This window comes from Cucurbitaria berberidis (assembly GCF_010015615.1).
Source record: "Cucurbitaria berberidis CBS 394.84 unplaced genomic scaffold K460scaffold_2, whole genome shotgun sequence".
NCBI classification, from domain to species: domain Eukaryota; kingdom Fungi; phylum Ascomycota; class Dothideomycetes; order Pleosporales; family Cucurbitariaceae; genus Cucurbitaria; species Cucurbitaria berberidis.
In genome coordinates this window covers 6,128,768-6,147,218 of record NW_024468936.1, presented here as the reverse complement: position 1 = coordinate 6,147,218, position 18,451 = coordinate 6,128,768, and the positions used below count along the sequence as shown (strand labels likewise).

Here is an 18,451-nt window from a genome sequence, read left to right as displayed (position 1 = left end):
CCGCGGCGTGGTCGCGAGAGGGTTGCGGGGTACATCGCGGGGAAGTTGCAGCGATGTGGGGCTACACTATACCCCAACTCAAGCCTCAATATCCACAACCACAACGCGGTAACTCAATACTTTCGGAGGCATGCCTCCGCCTTGCCAACATCAGATGCTTCTTTGGTAAAGATACGCGCTGTGAGATCCATCGCGTGATGCCGCGTTACGCGCCCCCTGTACGCTTCGGCACAATATCGCCTATAGAGTAATAGCATGTCGATAGCACGGCTCGATGAACTCACGGTAGATACAGGGTATGTGAGCCCCACGCTGCAGGATTGGAAGACGTTTACCTGGTATTCACATCTGACATCTGAGCTCATTTCCCGTCCTCGCATCACATCCTGGTGAGCTCCGTCAGTTTTGATCTGAGAAGATCTGCAAGGCATCAGTCAAGCTCTTTCATCCAGTTTTGCGCGCATAGACACGCCCAAACGTCCCAACATGGCCACTTCAGAAGGCACAAAGCCAAAGACTGGCATAAAAGTCATCATCATAGGCGCAGGTATGTACCCCAAAGTCTCTCTTCGTTCCTATCTATCACTACTTACACTCAATCCACAGGCTTCGGTGGCCTCACTGCAGCGATAGAATGTATCCGACAAGGCCACACGCCCATAATCTACGAATCCTTTCCCTCGCTCAAAATCCTCGGCGACATTATCTCTTTCGGACCCAATGCGGGACGCATATTCGCACGTTGGTCTAACGGCTCTGTCGCGAAAAAGATGCGCGACATCTCAATTGACTTAACAACATACGGTTTCAATATCCACAAGTATGATACTGGCGAAGTTGTGATCAACCAGAAAACGCCACCACGCGACGAGACTGCCCCAAACTTCAACGGGCATAGGGGAGAACTCCACGAGATTGTGTTCGAGTACGCGAAAGAAATTGGCGTAGAGATAAACTTGGGGCAAAGGGTGGAGAAGTACTGGGAGGATGAGCGCGCCGCAGGAATTGCGCTGGAAGATGGAACGAAGGTCGAAGGTGACCTCGTAGTGGCAAGTGATGGCGTTAGAAGTAAGGCGAGAACACTAGTGTTGGGGTATGAGGATAAACCGAAGAGTAGTGGATATGCTGTGTGGAGAGCATGGTTCAGTAATAAGGACATGATCGCCGACCCCGAAACGAAGCACTTCTGCGAAAATGGGGATTCGTTCAACGGATGGATTGGTAAGTTTCCCATCATCCATACATTGAGTTTGAAAGAAATAACTCATGTGATGTACAGGCCCAGACGTCCACTTCCTTTTCAGCACTATCAAGAATGGCACGGACTGCTGTTGGGTGCTCACGCACCGAGACGAACACGACATCGAAGAATCATGGTCTTTCCCCGGCTATCTCAAAGACGTGAAGAAAGTACTGGAAGGTTGGGATCCCATGTGCTGGAAGATCGTGTCAAAGACGCCCGAAGAAAAGCTCGTTGACTGGAAATTGGTCTATCGGGACCCCCTACCCAACTGGGTCAGTGGATACGGCTCAGCGCCAGGCCACGGCCGCATCTGCCTCCTCGGAGACGCAGCTCATCCTTTCCTACCAACAAGTGCACAGGGCGCTACGCAGGCTTTGGAAGACGGCGTCACACTTGCTGTTCTGCTGCGGAAAGCTGGGAACGACAATATACGGGGCGCCTTGAGGGCGTTTCAAGATATCAGATATGACCGCGTGAAGGCGGTGCAGAAAACGGGTGAAACGACGCGCGATATGTGGCACAAGACCGACTGGGAGAAAGTGAAGGAGGATCCTACTCTTATCCAGTTTCCGAGGGAGGATTGGATCTTTGGGTTTGATGCAGAAGCCCATGCGGAGGAGGCTAGTGCTGAGGCAATCAAGAAGGCTTCGGCATCGGTTGCCGCTGCATGATGCGGTGTTGCATAGTTGCAGGAAGGAAGAATACACATATACAGAAACCTATATTCGTATTCCCGGTACATTCTAGAGCTTTATAGGAAGTGAGGGTCTATGACTATCATAGACTACCAATACGCAATGCGAAGTTGGTATCGATAGCTTATAGAATTTGAAAGTCGCATGAAGTAAGCATGAATAGTGGTGGGTTGAATGCTATTTTCCGCACAGTACCCCTTGCCAATCTTATTGACATACTATAGTTATAGCAATGCAAATATCTTCAAATTCACGAAAACTCAGCCAGTCTTCTCCACACCAACGACCTCTTGCCTCACAACACCGTCCTTGTCGCTTCCTCCACTGTGTCGCCATTCTACAACTTTCTCATCGCCATCTACTACGTACCGGCCCGTGCATACGTACTTCCTGAACTTGCGCGCTGCAAGCTTAGCCTCAAACATCTCATCGATCTCCTCAAGGGTGCGGTTTTTGATCTCTGGGAGGTAGAAGTAAACCCATACAACGGTGATGAAGCAGGAAGGGCCCCAAATCCAACCTTTGTAATGTTAGCATTGTTCGCTTATACGGTTGAAATGCAGTTGTTTGACCTGACTTACCGTATTCTGGACCCCAGCCCAGCGCTTCGGGGTTGATAAAGTACGGCGCTGTAAACGTGGCCAGCCATGCGCCTGCGAAACCCACCGCGGCCGCAACGCCGAAAGTGTACGAGCGAAGACGCTGCGAAGGAATCTCGCCGCCTGAGAGCCATGCGTAGGCAGCGACCATGCCGTTGTAGCCGCAAATGTAGATGACCGAGAGACCAACGATGACCTACATGTCGTCAGTATACGTATTTTTCAGAGAAGGTCTTGCCGTAGCTTACCTTGCCGGTACCGACTGTTCCTGGGTTGACGTGGGACACGGCGGCGATGATTATTTGTGTGATTCCGCATAACGAGAGACCAACCATCAAAAACACACGTCGCCTTCCATATTTCGATATTATGCAGCTATTGACCATGATCGCAAGCACACCAACTGCGGTCAGGATACAGCTGTTCATGAATGGGCTACCGACTTTCGCCATCTAAAATTAGGTCAGCCTTGAAGTTAAAATCAATTAAATGTCAATCTCGCTCACCTGAAAGAAGTACGTTCCGTAAGCGATCATAAACATAGCGCCAGATGCGGCCTGCGTCGAAACCGCCGCGATAGCCAACAGCGTCCTTCTCCTATCGACAGGATCCCTCCAGATATCAAGGAAATTTGCCGTCTCCTTTGTGTGCTTTTCAGCATCAATGGCAGCTTGAATCTCCGCAAGCTCTTCAGCTACAGTTTCGGGATTTGGTCGCATCCAGACCATTGACTTGTGGGCCTGGTCTTGCTTGTTGTTGAGCATTAACCACCTAGGGCTTTCTGGTATGAAAAATAGGCCAATCGATAAGAATACCGGTACGATGAAAATAGTGCCGAGCGGAATGATGTATGAGTTTCTACCCACGATATCGTGTGTTGCGTTGTCGATGACCGTTCCAATGAGTGATCCAACTGAAGTCCAGATCTGGAAGACCGATATCATGAGACCTCTGTACCGCGCCGGCGTACTTTCCTACATGGGGATTAGCACAAATTTATCGTCTAATGCGTTCACCACATGAGCACAGGGGGATACATACCTGGATGTACAGCTGACTGAACGTCATAAACCAGCCATTCGCAATTCCGATGAGCAGCCGTCCGACATACAAACCTGCCAGACTAGTTGTGGTCATCATAACGACATTGCTCACGCAGCACAGTAAGCTCGCCATCCACAGACACTGGCGCCGACCCATGTACGTCGCAAATAGACCTGCGCTGGAGGAGCTAAGGAAGGCGCCGAGCGTCATGAGAGAGGAGATGAGTTGCTGGCGCTCGGGTGTGATGTTGTATCCTATTGGGCTAGAAGGATCAGGGTGCCCGAAGACTTCGAGGAAGCCGCGCATGGCTTGTAAGCCGCCGATGGCACCAAAGTCGATGCCATACTGGAATGGGGACATGGACACGAGAGTGCATGCGAGGAGGCATTTCCAGTTCTCCAGCAGGCCATTACGGGTGGATGCCTCAGGCATGATGACAGATTGATGAGGTTGGTCGCTTCCGGATGAGATGTTTTGGTGTCTCAATGGACGAGTCGAGATATGGCTAGAAAAAGAGCAGACTTTTAGAAGGTTGTCCACAATAATCACCACATGCCTTCTATGAAAACAGAAGTTCTTGCACCACAACGAATTCGTGATGGTGGCCTCATCATCCAGGTTCATATGAAGATCGTTTCCCCGGTTCCAGACCCCTACCTCAATATCTGCCGATAGTGCCTACGGACATTTAGCTTCATTTACCCCAGACAAGTGTCGATCTAAAGTGTGGGGTGCGGGGGAGGCGTCGGAAGTAGCCCGATCGATGCCTTGTTACTGCAATGGGCCATGTCACGGTTCAGCTATTCTTCCCACGTGGCTTCTTATCTCCTTTCACGTCTCCAAGTAATCCACAATAACCTATACGCCATGGTTGATATAATTCAACGGCACTTCCTTGCTATCGGGACGATAATGCCGCGTAGCATTGATCATGAAGGGCGGTATTGGTTGCACGCGCTAGACTGGATCCTAGCCCGCAAGCGAAACTCGAAACGTTGAAGGGCGCTACGTGGCTGGTTTGGAGCAGCGAAGTCTACGCATTCCGGGTGCTGATCTGCCAGCATGCTGAGCCCAGGAGAGGTTGACCATGCAACGCCCAAAAGTACGGCTTGGTACTTCTGGGGTACATAGCGCGCTTTGACGTTCACGTGCATTCACTCTTGCGTTGGCAGCTTCGATTCCACCGGAATGATATTATAACGATTGAGGAATTTAAGTGCGTGTTATTATAGAGTTTCTGTGGCGCAAGAAAAGTCTATGCCACACTGCGTTTCCACCCCCTCAGCATCAGCCGCAGAAATAACGCTGGTCTCCTCCGTGAATCAGATTCAAATCAGCCTCAATTATCAATTCCACAGCATTCTGCCATGAAGATCAAATCCTTCATTTGATCCTTCATCCAAGATCCGCTGTGCGTGCCAGCTTGATTGTCATATCTGATCCACTCTGTATGGTTCCCTCCATCCCAAGTGATATCAGCCCAATCCAGATATGCATCGTTTTTGCCATCTCCTTCAGCATCGGACCATTGTAAGACGGCATCTAGTCGATACTGGTAGGACAAGGTGACAGTGGTCATCCAGCACCTGCCATATACCCGGAAGTCTTTCATGGCAAATAATTCAAGATCTGTGTCGGCTAGGGCGAGAAAAAATGCGCGGAGCGAGTTTGGGCGGCGAAAGTTGGTGTGTTTTAACGTAATACATCGAAGGGTGTGGGAATGCGCCCGGATTATGCTAGCGAGGGTCGTGTCACCGCTTAACACGAGACTATCGAGATCGAGGGCTTGCAGACGAAACGAAGGTTGAATCGCGAGAGCGTTGATAAGAGGAGACCAGGCTCCTGAGGGTGTCATGAAACTATAGTGTACGCCTGGGCCCGCCCATAGCCTCAATGAAGAGAGCCTAGTATTTCCCTTGATCAACTTGACTATGCTTGGAATGGCTTCGTGGGGAGATTCTGTGAGCATCTGCAGCAGTAGCTCTAGTCTCGTCAAGTTTTGAACGCTCGGTACCCTGACCAAATCTTCGAGCATGGGGGGTGATAGAGGTATGAGTGGCTCCCCGGGACCGCTCGTGAAGTCTAAGATAGTCAAGTTCTCTAGCCTTTCTTTCGAGTCTCGCAAAGCCTTTATTATAGAGCAGAAGACTACACGGGCGGCTGTAAGCTTGAAAACGCGGTGCTTCGCAGAAGCCTCTAACTGGTTAGTTAGACTCGGGAGTCTTTCTTGAACAGGCAACCAGAATTGAGGAATCCCATCGGTACGGTAGCCAACTTTTGGAGGCATGCGAATTCCAATTTCGCTGAGGTTCGTAGTATTCTTGAATATGGTGGCGAGTTTCGAGCCTACCGACTTGCTCCAGCTGTGCGCATCGAGGTATGATTTTGTAGGGACACTTGGACTCTCTGTATCCTGTCTTTCAGTTTCCAGCGATATATTTACCAGGTGCATCTCGATAACGATAGAATAGATGCAATTAGCGAATTGGGAACGGGTTATAGCTTCGAGATGCGCGATGCTTGTGTCGGTCGTTCTGCATTGTCTGCGTGCAAAGAAACGTTTAACCTATGTATCATAGTCAGTTGAGGTCTTTTTTCTGGCTTTGCGCTGGCGCACCCAGGCGTAATCGATGCCATCACAGATCGTGCGATTCCTAATCGTTCGAAGCTTGAATAGATCAGTGCCTTCAAGATAGTTGGCGATGTTGTCGAGTAATTCGTTAGGCAGTCCGACTAGGTCAGCCGTCTGTCGTCTCGTCCATGCTGGTATGTCTAACAAGGTAATTGGCTGAGCGACTGCGTTCATGGGGCTAACTAATAGTGAGAATATGAAGTAACTGTAGTGCACAAGGTCGTCGAATATCCGATGCACGGTGTTAGTGCAAGCAGATTACCTGGGTATATGCGGAAGCGGTAAGACCTAGAGGAGGTCGCTCACTAGCAAGGCAGCCTCGATTGCCCGGAAAACATTCCAAGCTCCCTTTCCTTTGTCAATGTCCCCATGTCCCTACCCTGCAAAGTTATTCCCAATAAGTGGTCCATTTTGTGAAGCCGTTAAACGAGATTCTAATTGTCGCTTTCGTGAGAGGTACTACTATGGGCATTTTAGGGGTTTTAGAAATTGAAGCGCAATTATTTTGACGTTTGCTAGGGAAGATGAAGAAACGTGGTGTGAGAAATACGGGAAACGGCGTTTAGGTCTGTTGTGGGTCGGGTGGATGGCGGAAGGCGCGCGCACCTTGGAACTTGGGTATCGCCATAGGCTTCAACGCTAATTCTTTTCGTAATCCGCGATCTTGCGCAAGAGAGCCTTATAAGCATCATACTTCCAATACAGAAGTGTCGTTCTTCTAGCGTTCGATGAATATGTTGTCCATCGCCTGAACTTTCCCAGCCGCGCGGCCGGGTTGATATTATTCACGTCTTCCTTCGATCGCTGCCACCTGTACAAGCAACTCCATGACTCGGCGATCATGTGCAACAAACCAGCCATCCAGATGACCCGGTTAGGACCTGATAACGTTAACCGACAGCTATGCCCCACCCCCGCGATGTGGGGTTACAGTACTACTCCCGCCTAGCAGCCTCGCAGCTCGTGCATCGCTCGGAGAAGTTTCAAAGCAAATTTAACGCTCGGCTCATTGGCTCCTCATATCGTTTGCCGTCGCTTCCACCGGTCGCAGCACTTGTTTTGGTCTGGAATTTGGGGCCACAGCAGATCACACAGCGATTTCGACGACGCGTCGTTAGAGAAAGGGTTCTAAGACACCGACGAGCATGGCCATCGAGCAAGTTTTCGAGACTTTGCCGCTACACTACTTGCAGCATGGCATCTCAAAGTTCGGCGCTGTTAATATTGCTTTCGCTGTGCTAGTGATAGTGGCTGTAGGAGTCATCGTCGACTATGCGTGGATGCTGAGGCTGAGATCTAAGATGGTGAGACCTTGAAATAGAACGAGTTGCAAGTGCTAACAACGAACAGCCTCCAGGACCTTTCCCATACCCAATCATTGGCAACACATTTCAGTTACCAGACCACAAGCCATGGTTATACTTTGAAGAGCTGTCAAAGAAGTATAACACACCGCTAATCACGTACTGGATTGGAAGGTCAGTCGATACCGGCCGATCACTATCATCAACAACTAACCAAAGTCCAGAAACCCAACAGTATGGATCAACGATGCCTGGACAGCGAGCGAGCTCCTCGACAAAAGAGCTGGCATATATTGCTCGCGGCCACGCATGCTGGTCTTTGCGGAACTGGGAGCAGGCCAAAATAATCTTGTGAATCTGATCACAACAACGCCCGCTCAGCGAGAGCGCTTCCGGGCTCTGAGGAAGTTAACGCATCAGGGCGTTGGGATCCAGCAAGTCAAGCGATACCGTGACTTCCAGAACGACGAGAGTAAGGTTGTTGCGCTTGACCTGTTGAGTAGCCCCGAGAACTATGTGGCGCACTTCGAACGCTACGCGACGAGTGTTGTGTCAATCATTGGATTTGGGAGGCGAGTGGGAAGCTCTGCGGACCCTATCATCACGGAAGTCATCGCATTGATGCATCGTGCAGCCGACTTGAACGTGCCCGGCAAAACATTTCCGATGTTGATGGAGACCTTCCCAGCGCTTGCTCGTGTGCCCACTGAGTATGCACCGTGGAAGCACGGTATGGGATCAAAAAAGACAACGCACCGCGGGCACGACTTCTTCTATTCCCTGGCTTACGAAGCGAACGAGAAGCCAGATCATGAGGACTGCTATGCAAAGATGCTTTTCAAAGAGCAGGCCAAATACAACCTGCAAACGAAGGAGATTTCTGCATTGGCGGGGAATCTTTTCGGTGCTGGATCGGACACGTCAAGCAGCACGCTCATTACAGCCGTACTAGCTATGCGTGCATTTCCCGAGACTCTCATAGCCGCATGGGAGGAGCTAGATCGCGTTGTAGGCTCGGACAGGAGCCCTTCATTCGACGACGATGCCAACCTGCCGTACATGCGAGCGTTCGTTAAGGAAGTCTTCCGTTGGCGTTCAGTAGCCATTATCGGTGGCCAGCCTCATGCGCCAGTACAAGACGATTACTATAACGGGTATCTAATTCCAAAGTCAACATGGGTGCAAGGCAATGTGTGGGCAATTCACCACAATGAGCGCGATTTCCCAGAGCCAGATCGCTTCAACCCAAATCGATTTATGAAGAATCATCCGGACGCAAGGGCGTTCCCGGGCGAGCGAGGATATATGACGTTTGGCTGGGGACGAAGAGTATGCTCTGGGCAAGCGCTCGCTGAGCAAGGAACATGGCTGACAGTTGCGCGACTTGTATGGGGTTTTAAGATTGAGCCTGCGCTGGACGAGCGTGGACAGCCGATCCCGGTGGATATCTTCGATTACACGTAGGTCCATCTTTTGTATTGTACAGATTGAGTGCTAACATACGCGTAGTAACGGTTTAAACATGAGGCCACAACCTTTCAAGGTCAGCATTAGACCGCGAAGTGAGAAGATAAAGCAGACGATTGTTCGGGAAGGAGAGCAAGCATTAGCGGATCTTGCGCCATATGAGGGCGAGACGAAATATCGAATGAGTACGTTCTACGGTAAAAAGTAGCATGAACGCGATGAGGACGTGGATTTTGCAGCACAACTGGAAAATCAAGCTACGCTGTACGCGGAATCTCAAGTGCAACACTCGATTCAAAGAAAAGCACCTCTCCTAACTGGGTGTCGCAAAGAGTCCAATATTTTCACGTGAAGGTACACTGGCTTTACTATGCAAACTCAGGACAATGGTCTCATTGCAGAGAAGTTCGTAGCAGTTGGCACGATCTATAGGTACAGAGGATGCCAGACAAGGCTAAACCTTGAATCTATTATACGTTACACTCTACTGGTGAGGCTGATAATTCCTGTAGAAGGAAAACTAGTCGATGAACCTGCTCTTACATATTCTCGCCGAGGTCCGTAAGTTGGCCCCCTTTTCCGCAGATTACATGAATACTCTAAACTAAAATTCATTCGTATTTCCACGTTACCAAACCACATCGGATGAAAATTGACGAATAGTCGCCTAGTCCGGCTTCTCAGTACCTATTTTGCACGGGACGACGCGTTTAGGGCCACGTAGACTCTAATAATATCTTCTACAACATTTCTCCACACCATCACAGCCATAACCTTCACCAGGTTCGCAACCAGCTAGTAAAAGATGTACCCGAGAATCAACCTCGTATTCTTGCCAAACATTCTTTATGCGACTATGGCATGTCGAGCTAAATAAAAACCGGGCTCTGTTTCGCTGGACGAGGAGGTATGGTAGGCGGCTGACAAGGGCGCTGCGTTGGTTGGATAAATTTTCAGCCTTGCTGCGGTCAAGTTTTGCTGAACCATAAGACCGCATCCAGCAGATGTAAATATAGATCTGCATATGTGACGGGCAAAGTAGAGCCGACATGTCTTAAAAGTCTGCGTATGGGAATTGTTCATGACCAGTCCGGATCGATCGTACTCCTCAGGTTACGGTCTATCATGAATATTCATTCCAAGTCTCAATTCACATTTCGATTCATCCTAGGAACTTAGTGCTTGGAAGTGTGTCTAAACAGGTAACATCCACTGAAGCGAACTATTATCAGCAGGTAGTTTAATTCTCCAAAGTCTTATCGATATTGTGGATCAGGCTGAAAATCCTGCGACAGGATCTACATTGAGAACCTATTGATGCACCTCCTTTGTCCAGCCCCCAAACGCCTCATGCGGCCACCCAACCAACCAGAATTCTCTTGAAAACACGCGAAAGGGGCTGTACTTGCATTGCCTCAACAAGCTGCCTGTCCCCAAAGCTTCATAAAGTTCGGGGTAGCCTTCACCTAGCATTGACTTTGAGTCATTATCGGCGTTGTGTTCTTGAATTGTCTTACAAGTCGATTCATCATGCGTATTGAACTCCTGCTCGTTGTCACTTTTCTCACAACATGCGCGACAGCGCAAATACCGGCGACTGCGACGCTGCTGCTGCCGCCACCATACACTTCGTTAGAGACATCGACGATACCACGGCTGCCATCGACGCTGCCGCCGCAGTTTCCACTGCCGGAGCCGTACACGACTTCCTCTACAAGTTCAGTACGCATACAGACACTGACAACACCGAACACAACTCCTACAACTCGCTCGGGTTCCCTATCCAGCAGTACATCATCAATTGCTAGGGCCACATATTCACCCTCATGGACATCACAACCAGATGGCTCTGGAGGGTCAAGTGGTTTTTCATCAAGTGCTAAAATTGGTCTGGCTGCAGGTATTCCCTGTGGCATCATTCTCATTGCCGCTGTTGGTCTCGGTGCATATTTCTTTGGCAAGCATAGGGCGAGAGCGCAACCCCTCCCTACGTATGCGACCGGAACGGAGGATTTTGGCCCTGTATATGAGAGAACGGCGAACGACGGCACGGAAGTGAGAAGGCATACGCTAGACGCTGGCAAGCCGCCTGGAGTTGCCTGAAAAGCCCTACCGAAATGAGGAATACCTCGGTTTCTGGCGTCGAAGGTACGTTATGGGAAGCCAATGATAAATAGTGTATTGAGATATTGATAGCTTAGGTTTTCTTAGCGCTTACCGTTTACTAGCGCCCCAAACTTTGGACTCCGTGTTCATTTCGTCCGCTCAGCACTCATCAGCCTACCCGACTTCACCAATGAACCACTTCCCATACATACAACTACCTCGCATGATCGTTGCGTATGAACCCGCACTCCCCATAATATCCTCTGGCCTTTCTAATCGTGTGGAAACATCGTGGCCTTATGTCGTGTCGGTCATAGGTGATCTCGCCCAGGCAGTGTACGACGCGCAGCATTGGCTCTGACGGAAGCGTGTTTGATATGCCATCAATAAGCCTAAACCGAAACCGATTATGTGTGTGAGGAGTTGCCAAGGAGGCTTAGGGTGTCGTTTAGTTCCCGATAATACTACAAGCTCATCGCGAGATGCACTTCAGCGACTTGCAACGTGAAGAAATGTCTAGACTGCGAAGGGCGACACGCATCAAGAACGTAGTATTTTTCCTAGCATCCAGTGGGCAAATTGCAGGGCCGGCATGATCATCGCAGTAACAACCCTCGATACCGCTGCGTGTAACTTCCATAGCACAGTTTCTTGCAGCTGATCGAAATCAAGACCCCTCGCCTGGCCTATCCGATCTTCAACCTGCTCCCGTAATCTTGCAGCTTTGCTGGGTAGCTCAAGGCCCAGGCCCAGGTAGAGTCCAACAATGATGTATTCCATGACAACCTGCCTAATGAACATATTAGCAACAAAGCCTTGATCCAGATTTACACGACCTAGGATACGCTCGTGGCCTCACGGTATTGGTGGCAAGGGCCGGTGGGATTGGAAGGCGCTTTGCGGATGATAGTACGTACATGCATAACTGGATCGTCACACTGCCACTAATAACGTTGAATCGCATGTGCTCCCAACGCTCCTCAGCGCCCCAGCGCTCGAACGCGAAACACATTATATAGACGACGTCGACAAGGAAGAAAGGGAGACTGATGACCACCGTCGTAAGGATTTTGACTTCGTCTGAATCCGCTAGGTAGAGGCGCGCCGAAATAACAGTAGTCGCCCAAATTAGAAGTAGAAAGCACACCAGGTATAGGGAAACGCCAACTTTGGTTACCCCGGTCGCTGCAAACGTTGGGCCGTCGCGGGAGTCCGGATCAATACCGCCGGCAACAATAAGGATGAAGGATATAATCAGCGGAATATGCACCATGAGCAGGATCCACTGCATCCGCCGTCCTTTTGGTCTGGTTGTCGCATTGAGCAAGCTGTTTGTCGCCATGAAGAGCGGCGTGAGTCCCATCGTCGTAAGAATAGCAACACCACTCTCAAGACTGGTATTCGCCGCGTTATAACCTGGAAAGATTGTCGTGGCCGCCAAATCGAGCGAAACCTGCGTGAGCCGGCAGAGCGCCAACACCATGAGCCAGATCCATGGCAGGCTGCGACCCAGGCCCTGGCGGACAATCAGGTAGATGGAGATGCAGAGATAGTTAAAGAAGACGATGAGCGTGACGATATTAACGATGGCTCCGTACTTGAGCGGCTCCATTGATTGTGAGACATGAGTGAGGGTTGAGAGGCAAGGAGCGAAGTCAGCCCTGTGAGGTGGAGGGCGGATAATTCCGGGGCTAGTGAAATCGATAAGCGGCGACTTGGCGCGTGAGCACGTGCACTCTACATTCATCTTCCGTCTGCCACGTCGCTAGCTCACGTTCGTCAAACGTGCACCGCTGATCATCATATTCCATTTGACCTTCGGCGTTCAACTTCAAAATTGACCAGATTCGCGGGCCTATTCGACGAACTGTAAAGTTGTTGTCGGCATCGCCGCGGAAAGTTAACTGACGATCGTGCGGAGATCGCCACCCAGGGGGCTGTGCTAGGCATAATAATAACACCGGGCTTCTGGTTCCCCGGGTTCCGCATTATTCACCGTGGAGATCTTGCCACTCATACAAGTCCTGGTCGTTTGATAGCCCAGGTATCTAGTCTAATCATATACACCGGTGTAGAAGCAAAAAAGAATGACTTCGAAATACGACACGATAGCGGACATGGACAAGTGGATCTTGATAGACGATTCATAAGATGGATGGATATGTTTATTTCACGTTGATATTACCATTACCGAAATCCCATACTATCATTATCACCACCTTCCCAACTTGCTTATAGCTACAGTGTCCCTAATGGATATGCGCTGGGGATACCGTTCGTATTCGGCGTGACCGTCGGCACGCTGTCATACTCCGGTACTTCCACCACTTCCCTGGCCCATATTGGGCTTCTCCGAATCTGCAACAACTGCTCAATCCTATACCCAATCCCCAGCAGCTTCTCATCGTCCCATGGCCTCCCCAAGATTTCCATGCCAATTGGTACACCAATCGGCGCGTCGTCACTCGGCACACTGAAGCCTGCAGGGACTGTAACAACAGGGGTCCCTGTAAGGGCAGCCAGGATCCCATTGCGGCCAGACTGAGAGGCCGAGGCGATTTTCACGACCAGATTCTTTTGCTCGGGGTAGATGATGGCATCTAGCTCATTACTAGCGAACGTATTGAGCAGCGCAAGGGTCAAGTTGCGGATTCCCTGTTGGCGCTGGGCATAGGTTGCATTGCTTGTCGAGGAGATGAGGGCTGTGTTTACGTATTCGTATTGAGAGGGAAGGACGAGGAACTGCCCACTCGAGCCGTTTGCTGCTTTGCGCGAGTACAGCTCGTTGAGTGTCTTAGGATGCTCGCCGGCAAGTGAAGGGCGCATGAGATACGCATCCATGAGCTCACGGTACTCGAAGCGCTGGACGTCGAGCGCGGCTTGGATGGCTGTCGCGTTGTAGATCGTCTCGTTGATGGGGACCAATGTTACGCCTTCCAACTCTAGTCGTGACATGAGGGTGTCCATAGCGTTGTTAACGGGAGTAAGTTCAGGTGAGTCAGTGCGGTTGAAGAAGCCATTCAGCACCCCCAGTCGCAGGCCTTTGAGAGTGCCGGTGGTGAGGGACGCAGCGTAGTCCACGTTACGACGTGACGACGGAACACGTGCTGTCGAATTATCCGCCGCATCGTAGCCAGAAGAAGCCATGACTGTCAATGCTACAGCGACATCTTTGATTGTCCTGGCAATAGGTCCGATAACATCATGGGTATACGAAATGGGGATGATGCCCGTTCTTGTGATCAATCCTTGGGTAGGTCTGATGCTACATAGTGAGTTGGCCGAGGCAGGACTGCGAAGGGAGTTCACGGTATCCGTACCAGTACCGAACACGCAGAACGAAGATGCGACAGCTGCGCCAGTTCCACCGGAGCTACCACCAGGCGTTCGTGTGGAATCGTACGGATTGATCGTTTGGCCACCTAGGGATGATACACTGATCCCCTCCAAAGCAAGCTCATGCAAGTTTGCTTTACCCAAGATGATAGCCCCAGCCTTCTTCAAAGCCACCACACTAGGCGCGTCTTCTGTTGGGCGCGACTTTGCGAGGGCCAAGTTGCCCCCCGTGGTTGGTAAATCTTTAGTGTCATAGTTGTCCTTCAGAAGTACAGGTACGCAGAACAAAGGTCCGGTTGCGTTTCCTGCCGCCAGTTGCTCGTCTAACTCATCTGCTAATGCCAAGGTATTCGGATTCAGAGTCAGAATCGCGTTCGTCAGGGTGTTGCGGGCCTCGATCCGGGCAAGGAAGGAAGACACGACTTCACGACATGTTGAGAGTCCTGAGTACAGTGCATGATGGACGGAGTCGATTGTAGCCTCTCGTGCGTCGAATGGCATAGTCTGTCCTGCCGCAGCACAACTAAAGAGCGTTGTGACGGCTAGGCGATGAAATGACACCATCCTAAGGATATAATGCTCAGCAATGAGAAAGAAGATGGCTCGGAAACATTACCATCATGCAGTAAAGGTTACTTATAGATCCTAACTTTTAACAGATTTTGGGCATCGTACCCGGCATATTTTTGCGGCTTTCCTTAGTGTACTGATACACACATCAGATGAGTTTGGTCAGAACAGTTCATAATGCGCGTGTTGTTTTCCGATCTTATCGCAAGACGAAGTAACCCGATGTTCGGAATGACGTGGTGCAGTCGTGCTGCAAAGTAGAATCCCACCTGCCTGTTTAGCACAAGCGTATAAACAGGCGAACTGCATGCCCGTGAGCTACTCAACCTCAACACCAAGAGATTCGGCCTGAAAGACTGAACATGTCTTCTTTTTAGTTGAGCCACTATTTCATCCCGGCAAGGAATTGAGATGATTGGAATCCAGGGATTCGAAGAATGGCGGACAGGAGGCTATCTGCGTAGATACTCGGCACGATGCCAAAAGAGAATAGTAGCCGTGTTCTGACATGGCCAGTGGCTGATTTGAAAGTCGACTAATAATATCCTTTGCGAATGAGTGCAGTGCTTCGAGGGAGAAGTGCACACTCTGTATGCCACTCAATGAGCGTCGCATGTTTGCCAAGACGGATGGCTAAATGGGGCAGGTGGAGCGATTCCAGAGCCTCACCTCAACCTCCAACCTACAACACTCCACTCGACCACCAATCCGACCGCCATTCTACCGCGGCCGCCCCTAAGCCACAATGTGCGGCATCAACACAAACCGGATCATACCGACGCCGAAAGCGAAAACCTCCCCAGATGTTGCCCAACCGTGTGTGAAACTGACGATGCGGCACTAAACAAAACTCCAACCCAAAAGGGTGTTGCGAAACTTTAAACCACACTTGTTCACACTGGAACGTGCATCACCATCACGAAGCACTAGTTTTATCTAGCCTGCCTAGATACTCTATAATTGTCGCGACATGGGGCTCCTTGTTTGCCATGTTCCCGATGCACATTTCGAGACGAGCTTTTGGCGCCGCCCGTGCCCTCTCGGTATCTTTGAACTGAGCAGCATCAAAAAACCAGCAGCTTAGCATGTGTCTAATGAAGTCCACTGAGGACTTACTTCCCTCATTCAGGAATCACGGATCTCAACATGGCAACCAAATTGAATTCCGAGCAGAACGTTTCTCTATTGGATCAAGGAAAGGCCTTTTCGGCTTGCATTTACGTTTCCATCCTCGGTTTGTCTTGGTTTCACTAGACTCGAGGATTAGTTTAGGTTACCCGCCAAGCTTTAGGCTTAAACTATTCAATGCTTAGGCATCGTGGGTTCAAACAGCTATGGCTAAGCACAATATGGTTGGGCAAATCCTGAGGGTCCATCCGATACCTGGCTTCCAAAGCTTTGCTTATGCCTCGACTTCGACTTTCCTACATCTTTCTGTCTCACCAGTAACCCCCAGGGCTCTCATAGGCCATTTTCTCTCTGCATGCTAGGTCTACCTTGACTATTGCCGTCGTAGATGCTGGCAAAACACGCTTGAAACTACAAACATGGGGTTCCATATTCTATTCTTACATCAATCACGTTTCGAACATTTATCCTCAGTCACAAACCAGGCCGAGGCTATGTTTTGTGCTTCACTGGTGACCTCGAAACCTTATGCCAACAGCTTCACACGTCTTGGCCAGACTGGACCGCCTCATGGGAGCGGGATCATCCATAGCCGATGCAACTTGAGAGCTAACGACGTAGTCAAGGTGCGATTCGCGATCATGTATAAATGAAGACATCTCCACAACCGAAGAAGAGCATCAAGTCATCAGGTTCCCAACCCAGCAACTACAGTAATCACTACTTCTCTTCCATTCATCTAATACCCCTTCCACTCTATCTTCTTATTACCTCCTCTGACCGGTTCAGAATGTACTTCACCAAGTCTTCCGTTGTTGCTTTCAGCCTTTTGGCTTCCTCTTCGCTCGTGGCTGGCCACGGTGCGATCATCGGTGCTACCGGTGATGCTGGCGGCCAGGGCTCTGCCATTGGTGTTGACCCCAACACCCCCCGTGACGGCACTCGACGCGCTCCCTTCCAACAGGACTCTACCCGCTTCAAGGGCGCCGCCGCCGACACTTGCGGTGAGACTCTTGGTGGAGGTGACAATGACATCCAGGCCGGCACTGCCCAGGTCATGCAGCTCAACGGCGGCACTCTTCCTCAAGTCTCAGCTGGCGGTGAGATCCAGATGACCGTGCATCAGGTCAATGGCGATGGCGCTGGCCCGTACAAGTGCATGATCGATGCTACTGGTACTGGCACCAACTGGCAACCCATTACCGTCACCCAGAACCTCGAAGGCAATGACCGTGGCCGCAACAGGGACACCCAGATGCAAGATCTCCCCCTTACCGCTGCCATCCCTGCGGGTCAAACTTGCACAGGTACTGTTGCTGGACAGAGCAATGTCTGTATGGTTCGTTGCGAGAACCCTGCTCGTGCCGGTCCCTTCGGTGGCTGTGTACCCGTCCAAATGGCTGGTGCCGCAGGTCAGTTTGTTCACACCTACGAGCATCTTTCAGATCACTAAATTGTTTAGCTGCTCCCGCAACTCCTGCACCCGCAGGCACTGCCCCGGCCGCTAACGTTCCCGCTGCCAATGCCCCTGCTGCTCAGGCTCCTGCTGCCAACGCCCCCACTGCTCAAGCCCCAGCTGCCAACGCTCCCGCTACTCAGGCGCCTGCCGCAAAGGCTCCTGGTGGAAAGGCTGCTGGTGCAAAGGCTCCCGCGGCTCAAGCCCCTGCAGCCCAGCTTCCCTCCGCTAACGCTCCTGTTGCTGGAGGCGCCTCAACCGTCGGCGCAACTACGGGTTCGTAACTCTTCTATTCCATTTCCACTGATCCAGTCTAATCAACTCAGGTGCCGCACCAGCTACCGCTCCTATTGCAGGCGCTGCTGCCCGCAAGCGTGAGGCTGCCAGGAACCAGCCCGCCCTCACCAACGACGACCAGGAGGAGGAAATCGACTCCCTTGACGACGAATCCGACTTCTAAACGCCTCTCTCTTACGATAGTCACGAAATGGCAATACTGATCGACTCGGGCGTGTGCAAGTAAAATAGAAACGATAACAAAAGCTGGAAAGGGAAGTGGAAACATAATGTATATACCTCAATGTTTTTAACGCGGGAGGCAAAGGGGTAGAGTGGCCTTGTGCTCACATCTCTGGTCTGCGACCGGAGGAGCTGTTAATTGAAGGTGGTAGTAGATGTGCATTTGGGAGTCGTTTGTTTTCGATTGCGTAGTTTATACTGGGGCTTGGGAACCCTTTGTCTACATATCACGTTCTTTAATAGATTTCGAATTAAAACTTGAGTTTTACTTGCATTTTGCGTCCCCTCCACTTCTCACTCCAACACAGCTATGCCTTATAGCCTCAGGCCTGGTCGTGGAGTCAAGCTTTTG

General features: G+C 50.7%; 8 protein-coding genes across 8 annotated transcripts; 4 read left to right on the top strand and 4 right to left on the bottom strand.

The window, feature by feature from the left end:
• Positions 1-369: 369 nt before the first annotated feature.
• K460DRAFT_385115 (FAD/NAD(P)-binding domain-containing protein) lies at positions 370-1,964 on the top strand. Its single transcript, XM_040935527.1, has 3 exons — positions 370-547; positions 607-1,221; positions 1,280-1,964. The coding sequence occupies exons 1-3, from the start codon at positions 487-489 to the stop codon at positions 1,912-1,914; spliced, it is 1,311 nt and encodes a 436-aa protein (XP_040791802.1). The 5' UTR covers positions 370-486; the 3' UTR covers positions 1,915-1,964.
• A 234-nt stretch (positions 1,965-2,198) lies between these two features.
• Positions 2,199-4,013, bottom strand: K460DRAFT_404473 (MFS monosaccharide transporter-like protein; the record flags this gene model as incomplete). The annotated part of the gene is made up of 5 exons (XM_040936728.1): positions 2,199-2,458; positions 2,520-2,733; positions 2,786-2,989; positions 3,044-3,511; positions 3,579-4,013. The coding sequence occupies 5 exons, from the start codon at positions 4,011-4,013 to the stop codon at positions 2,199-2,201; spliced, it is 1,581 nt and encodes a 526-aa protein (XP_040791801.1).
• Positions 4,014-4,761: 748 nt separating this feature from the next.
• Positions 4,762-6,651, bottom strand: K460DRAFT_394112 (uncharacterized protein). The gene is made up of 2 exons (XM_040935972.1): positions 6,199-6,651; positions 4,762-6,147 (listed from the first exon to the last, which is right to left on the bottom strand). Exons 1-2 carry the CDS (start codon positions 6,385-6,387, stop codon positions 4,921-4,923), a joined length of 1,416 nt encoding a protein of 471 aa, XP_040791800.1. The 5' UTR covers positions 6,388-6,651; the 3' UTR covers positions 4,762-4,920.
• A 543-nt stretch (positions 6,652-7,194) lies between these two features.
• K460DRAFT_415640 (cytochrome P450) lies at positions 7,195-9,467 on the top strand. The gene is made up of 4 exons (XM_040937748.1): positions 7,195-7,517; positions 7,564-7,691; positions 7,742-8,977; positions 9,027-9,467. The coding sequence occupies exons 1-4, from the start codon at positions 7,359-7,361 to the stop codon at positions 9,190-9,192; spliced, it is 1,689 nt and encodes a 562-aa protein (XP_040791799.1). The 5' UTR covers positions 7,195-7,358; the 3' UTR covers positions 9,193-9,467.
• Positions 9,468-10,481: 1,014 nt separating this feature from the next.
• On the top strand, positions 10,482-11,087 carry K460DRAFT_415639 (uncharacterized protein; the record flags this gene model as incomplete). Its single annotated transcript, XM_040937747.1, has 1 exon — positions 10,482-11,087. The coding sequence occupies exon 1, from the start codon at positions 10,515-10,517 to the stop codon at positions 11,085-11,087; it is 573 nt and encodes a 190-aa protein (XP_040791798.1). The 5' UTR covers positions 10,482-10,514.
• Positions 11,088-11,140: 53 nt separating this feature from the next.
• K460DRAFT_365133 (uncharacterized protein) lies at positions 11,141-12,732 on the bottom strand. Its single transcript, XM_040933127.1, has 2 exons — positions 12,008-12,732; positions 11,141-11,880 (listed from the first exon to the last, which is right to left on the bottom strand). The coding sequence occupies exons 1-2, from the start codon at positions 12,700-12,702 to the stop codon at positions 11,631-11,633; spliced, it is 945 nt and encodes a 314-aa protein (XP_040791797.1). The 5' UTR covers positions 12,703-12,732; the 3' UTR covers positions 11,141-11,630.
• A 507-nt stretch (positions 12,733-13,239) lies between these two features.
• K460DRAFT_365132 (amidase signature enzyme) lies at positions 13,240-15,116 on the bottom strand. The gene has a single exon (XM_040933126.1). It carries the CDS (start codon positions 14,925-14,927, stop codon positions 13,329-13,331), a length of 1,599 nt encoding a protein of 532 aa, XP_040791796.1. The 5' UTR covers positions 14,928-15,116; the 3' UTR covers positions 13,240-13,328.
• Positions 15,117-16,914: 1,798 nt separating this feature from the next.
• Positions 16,915-17,864, top strand: K460DRAFT_275426 (uncharacterized protein; the record flags this gene model as incomplete). Its single annotated transcript, XM_040928043.1, has 2 exons — positions 16,915-17,536; positions 17,701-17,864. 2 exons carry the CDS (start codon positions 16,915-16,917, stop codon positions 17,862-17,864), a joined length of 786 nt encoding a protein of 261 aa, XP_040791795.1.
• Between the last annotated feature and the right edge of the window lie 587 nt (positions 17,865-18,451).